The sequence below is a fragment of the Diadema setosum genome, chromosome 15 (genome assembly GCF_964275005.1).
Source record: "Diadema setosum chromosome 15, eeDiaSeto1, whole genome shotgun sequence".
In the NCBI taxonomy this organism is placed as follows: Eukaryota; Metazoa; Echinodermata; class Echinoidea; order Diadematoida; family Diadematidae; genus Diadema; species Diadema setosum.
In genome coordinates, this window is record NC_092699.1 from 17,152,367 (window position 1) to 17,160,968 (window position 8,602).

At 37.0% G+C, this 8,602-nt stretch overlaps 1 protein-coding gene across 1 annotated transcript in view; it reads left to right on the top strand.

Moving 5' to 3' along the window:
- Positions 1–3,304, top strand: part of LOC140238481 (protein ELYS-like) — a 55,445-nt gene extending 52,141 nt beyond the window's left edge. Inside the window, exon 38 of the mRNA XM_072318385.1 lies at positions 747–3,304. Coding sequence (XP_072174486.1) covers positions 747–945 — 199 coding nt within the window. The 3' untranslated portion in view covers positions 946–3,304. The remainder of the gene's footprint in view (positions 1–746) is intronic.
- Positions 3,305–8,602: the final 5,298 nt, after the last annotated feature.

Below are 8,602 nucleotides of genomic sequence, written 5' to 3' on the forward strand. Positions count from 1 at the left end.
AAATGTGAGGTCAATTATCAAATCAGAGATCAATTATCAAATGTAAGGTCAATCATCAAATGTGAGGTCAATCATCAAATGTAAAATCAATTATCAAATGTAAGGTCAATCATCAAATGTGAGGTCAATTATCAAATGTAAGATCAATTATCAAATGTAAGGTCAATTATCAAATGTAAGGTCAATTATCAAATGTAAGGTCAATCATCAAATCTGAGGTCAATTTACAAATGTAAGATCAATTATCAAATGTAAGGTCAATTATCAAATGTAAGGTCAATTATCAAATGTAAGGTCAAATATCAGTGTGAGGTCAATCATCAAATGTAATTTGATGCCTACTGATTTTTGCTGATTGGATTTACTTCTCAGTATTTTAGTTCGTTGAACTCGTCTGATTTGAAAGAATTGTGCTGTAATGATAAGAAATAGAATACTAATATCGCCATGGTTTCATATACACAGATGTTCGTTGACTTGAAATGCTCCATTATATTATATTGGCATGATGATAGGGTGTGGCCTGAATCTCCCTGCATTGAATCTGTTTTTGTTTAAATTTTCGTTCTTCGACAGTGATGGATTGGAATAGATTTGTCATTATAACAGAAGCATCCTGCGCAGTGTGTACCACTTAAATGAGATATTGTCCATCTTCACGCTACACTGTATATTTGAGTTTCACCTATTGCTTTATTTGTGTGTCTGCTTTTCATTCGTTTATGTTTCCTTGAACCTATCTTCAGAGGGTCATCTCACGCTCCTTCCCCATCGCTGGACGACCATGTGGTCCTCCTGTCCCCGGCCACGCCCGGCCCCGACTCTGAGACCAGCAAGTCCCAGGCAGTGCGGCGGAACCCGCGGCGCGCGGTGCGCCTCGCCCCACACTCCATGACACTGCGCACGCCACAGGAGAGGAAGGTGCGGAAGGTGAAGCCCTGGTAGGAACTGGGGGATACTGGTGTCCTGTTTGAGCCACACCCGCTAATATTCCCGGGTTTAGCCCCTCATTTCTTGATAGATTGCTGCTGACTTGAATGATGCATGTCTGTTCTGTGACCATCATTCTAAAGGGATAAACTGTAATTTGGCTATATTTTGAATTCTTTTGCTTTAGATGTTCCCGTAAGTCAAAGGCAAGGTGTTTCCATCAAGGAAATATCAAATTTGTGACAAGTCATATGCAGAGACATGTAATTGGTTGTGTTTGGGTCACATTACCTGGACAACTAAAAGCCATGTTCATCAACACACAGGCATTGAACTGTCTTTATCTGAGATGGAATATCTCTAGTTATGGTCAACCCTCTTCTAATATGTTATATTATTATTATAATATGTGTGATTACTTTCACTGCAAACTAAAGCTTGCAATGGCAAGAGATTCTCTTTCAAATTGGCCACAGCTACAATGTCATATTTTCATTCAGTCGGCTTCAGCAGTGATGAAGAATGTGAAGCTTGTGTAATGGGTGTATGACAGAAAAGGTGTACAAAATGTCATGAAAATTATAGAGTCTTGAAGTTCTGTAGAACTTCACCACCCAGGTGAAATGTGGCCTTGTAATTTAATCATTTTATTCAGCCATTTCATGACCAATGTAGGAACTCCAAACTGTATCATTTCAAAAGGATCCTAGGTTGGAATTGTCTGCCATGTATAAATTTCTTGTTTCATGTCAAGAGTCGTAAGATGTGGCAGATGAAAGTGGATGCAATTTAAAAAAAAATACAAACAAACAAGGAAATGCTGTACTTTGGACAGCGGTATTTAAGGCCAGTGCAAATGTATTGTAGAGGTGGGTCATGCTTATGTGTTATTCCTTTGTTTTCAAATTTGTACATCTGAGATAACTTGATTCTGTATCGCCATATTGGTGGACCATGCTTTTTCCTGTGAATGGGTGGGAGAACATAGCTCTCAGAGAGATGTATCAACAGGATTTTAAAGGGATTGGCTACAGTACGCCATCAGGGCACCGTTTCATGAAAGCTGTCAGCCTTGACAAGTTGTCAATCTCTGACAAGTTCAGTAAATCCTTGGTTTTGATTAGATGAGAAGCTCTGGTCACCGACTGTTACTATGGTAATTGTCAGAGCTGACAACTTTCTTGAAACGGTGCCCTGATGTTATATCCAACCTCTTTATAACTAGGTTCCACTGTACTTCCTACAGTGCGTAGAGATTGACATTACAAGAAACCTTGACAGGTGTCTGCTTAAAAGTGAAGAAGAATGTAAACTGCCTTGTGCCATGCACACTATGTGACAATGACTGTACTTGAGTGTCTGTGTAGTCTGAAATCCATGTCATTATATAGCACCACATTAAGTTTCCAATGTGTTCTTGTAATTACATGAATTTTGTCCATCTGACTACCATACTGGAGTATGCAACTAGTTCTGCACCCCATACATTCTGGGGGTTTGTTTGTTATTTCATTTTTATTTTATTTTATGTTTTATTTTTTTTGACAAGAATTGTAGATTTTCTTATTCTTGTAAAAGGCTGTATCTAAAACCAAGAAGTATGCTTTGCTTTGTTGAGATGGGATTCAGTCAAGTTCCAACAATGTACTGTAAAAGTGGGAATTTTCGCGGTGTTGAAATTTTTGTGCATTTCGTGCAACCCGAAACTAGCGCGAAAATAAAAGCATGCAAATATTTTTGCTTGCCATAGAGTCCAGTAGTTGATGTCTGGATTCTGCGGAATTAAAAACATGCGAAACTCTTCTTACCCGGCGGAGCGCAAAAGATTGGTCATGTGAAAATATCCACTTTTACAGTAAGTGGTATTGTGGCTAGGTGTTGGCTTTATTAAGCCATTCTGTGAAGTTCATTCTGACATAGGTATGCCTACCCCATTTCTTGACATTGAAGTGCTCTCATGCACTTTCATTTACAATTTATGGAAGAGGTACAAGAAAACTTAAAGACATAGAAATGGAAGATTATTTAGTGAGAATATAACCTATGTTACTAAGGATTATTCATCCCTAATTCAATGTTTAATTTGCATTTATTTCTTTACAATTTTGTTCTTGTGCACCTGAGTACAAATGATTAAATTTGTCATTGAATGCAAAGCTTTGTGTAAATACTTTCATGTTATTTGTTTCTTTCTTCTTGTTCCAGACTTGCGAGTATAAAAATGATGTTGTGCCTTTTTTCCCTAAAGGGATGTGTTGTGTAACATTCAAAAGATATCTATCCTGTGTTGAAGGCTTGTGGATGGATATTTTTACCAATGTAAAAGACATGTAAAATATATTAAGAATGAATTGAATAAAACAAGATGTAAATTGGCAAAGTGATCGTTGTCCAAATTGTGTTCTGTATTTACCCCTGTAGCCGTGGAATTAAATCTGGTTAAAGTGAGACTCTAGCCAACTGAACAGTTTGGTTGATAAAATGGGTCTCAGTATCTCTGCACTCTGCTTAGCTGATAGCAATGTGGAATAGTTTATTTACTGACTACATCTTACCAAGGAGGTTTAAGAGCTGGAGTACCAACTGGCTGTAATTATTCAAACAGTTGTCAGATTTCTATCTATGTACAAAAGAATTTCACAGGTGCATTTATGCCTTTGCTGATCGATGTTGGACACCGCCGTCTTGCTGAGCAATCTGAAGATTCATTTTGAACGTGAACAGAATACAAAGTATTGGCTGTATTGTGCTTATTTATCTATTAAATGAAATTAAATTTCACTTAATAATAAAGCATGTAAAACAAAAGTCAATCACGTGCAGAAATTTGTGCAAAAGTGTAAATCAGAGCTGTATCATGTGAAAATGTTTAATCCGTTGAGGACGGTTTGATTTTGCTACAACACAGATTTCCCATAGACGCTTGCCCGAGTATACTCGGGACTCGTCCTCAACAGGTTAAGACTGTACCATCCTGGAAAGCCAGTTTTATCACTTTTCCACTTAATTTCTACAAATAAAAGTAACAAGGAATAATCTTCAAGTATAATTCTTTATTGATAGATATATCAGATTAGTGCCCGGGTATGCCCAGTCAAGTAATTTTCATCTTATTTCTGCATTTTTTGCGCAATTTCTATTTGCGCATCCTCCTGTCTGTACCACCTATACCTTTTATAAGAAAGGATGGCGAAAAATAATTACCATCACAAAGACATATCTTCCTTAGAAAGTGGCTGGCGATTATGCAATGAGACATGAGTCAATTGTCTTCCTATCTGTGTGGCAGATCCTGTCTGGCACATGCTTCAAATATTTTTGAGCGGCGGCATCGAACATCTAGCAAAGGAAATAAAAAGACGGTTGTGACTCCATTCTCTTGAACCTTCTTGATCTTACTGAATACCCATATTCACTCACATTATTGACTGTCCAGTTAAATTGAGCTGTGCATTATCAAACTTCTTGGGCCAAGATTCTTCAGTACACTTTAGAACTGGATGTATGACTCAACATTTGCAGACACAGAATCAGAAAAAATAAAATTGGGTTCTAATTCAGCGTATTATTATTTCATTGTGCCCACTCTGTAAAGTATGTCCCCCCCCCCCCCAAAAAAAAAAAAAAAAAAAATACAACAGGATTCTCCTCAATGACCACTGTAAAAATAGTGAATCAATCCAAGTACAATTTCAGGGTATGAAACTATAACTTATTACCCAGATCTTGTTATAACAAGGGTTCCCTGTATCTTATTCCCATCAATCACCATGTGAGCCTGTGTATCATATTTATTCATTGTTAAGTCCAGCAGTCCTCAAAATGCTACTTTGATTAAGACTCCCTTTTGCAGCTCCCTGTGAACCTACTGGTCATTACTGTCCAGTTTGACCCCAACTGCGCTACCCAGTCTCACTGTAGGGAACGGGTCCGCTTACTCCACCAATCTTTTTCCTTCTCTGACCAAGTGATGGTCCTACCCATTACAGGACATAAAGACAAAGAAAAATGAATCCAGACAAAATACAAGCTGTGTTTCTATTATCTCTTTTTATTTGTATGTCTTTTAGAAAAAAGCTGTTACCCTTACTATATACATATATAAACAGGTGTTCTTCTATACATATGCATATTTGTCAATACAAAAATTACAAATAGGAAAGACTTTATATCCCATCATATCAACATACATTATATTATTTTTTTTTTTTTTGCAAAATCATTTTCAAGTCATCTCTCCATTTGCTTATTTTCCCTTTTTATCACATTGCAAATTGCATATCAAGATAACTCAACGTAGAATAAAAAAAAAAAAAAAAAAAAAGCAACCCAAGCCCGTAAACAAGATATTCTGGTCGAAACAATAACTTAGTACTGTGTGCCCCAAATATAATCTGAACAGATCTCTCATATTTGTCTCTCTTGGTAAAGTACATATACAATGTATTATAACATGTAACATAGAACATATATTTGTACCTACACATTTGTACCTACAAGGCAGTACATAACAGCTATATATGACACTCCACACCGCAATGGGCACACTTCAGTGTCGTGTGCATGCGTGCATTGCGTCTAATACCCCTTTCATAAACTTATCCTCCAATTATCTGCCTAAGAATTATGCGTTCACAAACTCTGAAAATTATCCGCATTATTTTTATGAGCGCCCATCCTGAAAAAGGCAGATAATCGTCATGGTGACTGCACATGTCCCTCCTGCGGGAAAGACAGGTGACGTTTTGACCGCACCCTAGCAATTATCCGCGTAACTTTGGATTTGCGTTCACAAACTCCAAATCTGGTCCCGATGCTGCTATTATGCGGATAATAGAAGGGTCGAAAAAAAGCGGATAATTCTTCCCCCGCTCCGATTTTACGACCAAATGATGCGGAATCTGCATAATTGAGTTTATGAAAGGGGTATTAGACAACAGAACAAAACATTAGTTTCAGATCTGTGCACTCCACTTGGCTTTATGAATGTACAGTCGAGTGCCATCCGTTGTTGTCAATGGCAAGACATACATATCAAACAAACAAAGGACTAAGACAACTTTTTGATTAATATAGTGCTACATGAACTTTCTGCCTTATTCATTGCATTCTATTTGACGTGTCAGTTATGGAGACTTACATGTGTACATGCTTCACAGGAAAATTCCAGACCAGTTAAAAGTTAGTCTCGTAAGAAGCAGTAACGTCAAAATTCTATGAGGACAACTGTAATCTTTTATCAAGATCCGACAAGAATTAAGGAAGTTATGAAAATGAATTTCACTAATTTTTTTTTTACAAACCATTTCTAGCACAGTCAATATGAATATGCAAATGAGTGAGATAATGAGAAAGAGAGAGGTTTGTGGTAAAACCATAAATGTATGTTCTCCTTGAAAGGGATGTTGTTCGGGGAAAGAAGACCCTACAAAGGAGGGTGAAGGAGGGAAGTGACATAGGAAGAGGGTAAGGAAGGCAAACGGTGATAATCGAGGGGCAGCAGGTTAATACTGTATACGCTATAATTTTCGCGTACATAAATTTTCGCGAATTGCCGATGTCACACATTTTCGCGAGTGGTTAAATTCGCGATTGGGGGACCAGGGAAAATATGAAGTGGCAAAGAAAGTGTGAATTTTCAACTTACTAGCAACGAATGCTACCACAGCGACTGGGCTGTGTATACTTCTTATTACTAGTAGTGAAACGTGGACATGCTATATGTACGTAAACAAGCTTAGCCAGTATGGTCTGTTCGGTAAGCCGTAAAATGTTCGTATCGTCAAGGCAAGGGATTCATTCTGGAAGGTAATATTTTCGCGTGTTGTTAATTTCGCGAATAGCTCCCGACTCACGAAATTCGCAAAAATAAAACCCACGCGAAATATATAGCGTATACAGTAGCTGGAAGTTGAGGTTGCACTAATGGAAACAGGAAATGGAAATGACTTGATGATGTCATCAACTCGCAAATTGCAATATCTTTTGTTCACCGCAAATTGAAATTTCAAGCATTTTAAGTTCAAAGGCAATCATGCCTCAGCTCAAATCCTCATATATCTGACTAATCATTAATTAAAGTCATTCCGCCAGGAATAGCATACTATTTTAACGGCAGAAAATAGACAATTTTCATTTTTATCAATTTCTTTGTAGTCAATCAATGGAATATTGTAAGGTGATAAACATCATCTGCTCACTCATTTTTCATATTCACATCAGCTCCTGAAAAACATAGCAAAACTTTATAATTTCAGAACTTCCCCAAATTCTAACACATTTTGATCCACATTTTACTCCTTTTCAGACTTCACTTTAAACAGGTTGAAATTCTCCTTTAAGAGCGGCAGAGGGGAAACATATAAAACTTAACATCATAACACACACACACTAAACCGTACTAATTTTAGGCGCAGTGCCATGTACTGCCTGCTAAATCAATATTTTCTCGTTGGTCTAGAAAATAAACTACATTGTGGCAAGAAACCACATTAATCAAAGTCTACTTCCTTGAACTGCTTGGGTGCTACTGAGGGGGACCCCCCTTTTAAAGTTGAAATAATATCTGACAATGTATGGAGGCCCATAAAATTATTCAAAAAGAGTTTGTAGAACATACTAACATAGTCCAATCCATTATTGTGGCTGTTACAAGCTTTGTTTGAAGGAGAAAACAAATTATATCAACAGACGAGCACATTCCAATTTACCTCTAATGTACCTCTCAGCATTGCATGCCTGTTGACTCTTGCGCATTTAACCCTGCTCTGCATGCACTTTGTAGACAATGCTTAAAGCCAAAATGTGACCTTCTCATCTTTTTTTTTTCTTCTTTTGATATGATTTTTTTTCTCCTTGGGTCAGAACATTCCTGTCAGTGATCATTGCATCATTATTATGTCATGCAAATGGTTATTTTTACACAAGAGGTTACCTATGAGGACACTAAACACTGTTTCAGAGCATTTTTTATCATCTCATGTTAGACCTATTGCATCACAGATTTTGCTTACTGTATGTTAAACTTTGATTCATTACTTCTTTACACAAACTTGTTATGAATTTTTGTAGATTATTTATGTCTTCTTTCTAAAGATGTTGACACTTGTGCATACATGCATTTCAGAAGATAAAACAAAAAACAATTCCAAATAAAGCGAACAAAACAAGCTACAGCTGTATGCAACAGTTGATAAATGGTAGGGCAAAAGATTGTTAGAATAAGACCTTAGTGTAGGATAAAAAACATCGATAAAAAAAGATTAAAGTTGAAGCAACGGATTCACATATTTCTACAGGTGATCACCCAAATCTAATACTGTACGGAGAAGTGCACGAACAGCATTCTCGGTAATTCAAATCGCACTGGAGACAATTTTTTCATAAGATAAACTGCATTCACAATACAAACACTATTCTGGCTTTTAAACGTCAACAAGACAGAACAAAACGAAGTAACAAAGCATCCCTGTAATTTTCCATTGTAGGATTATTAAGGACCTCGGTTTGACAGCATGAAGCATCACAAAAGCGTTTCCACAGTTTTAGTGACAAAAACACAATGATAGACAAACTGGAATGCTATCATCACGACCTTGGCGACATCTCTAATCCTGAAGATTTTTTTTTTCCTCCTTTATCTCCTTTTGCCATCAAATTGCACCAAATAGCA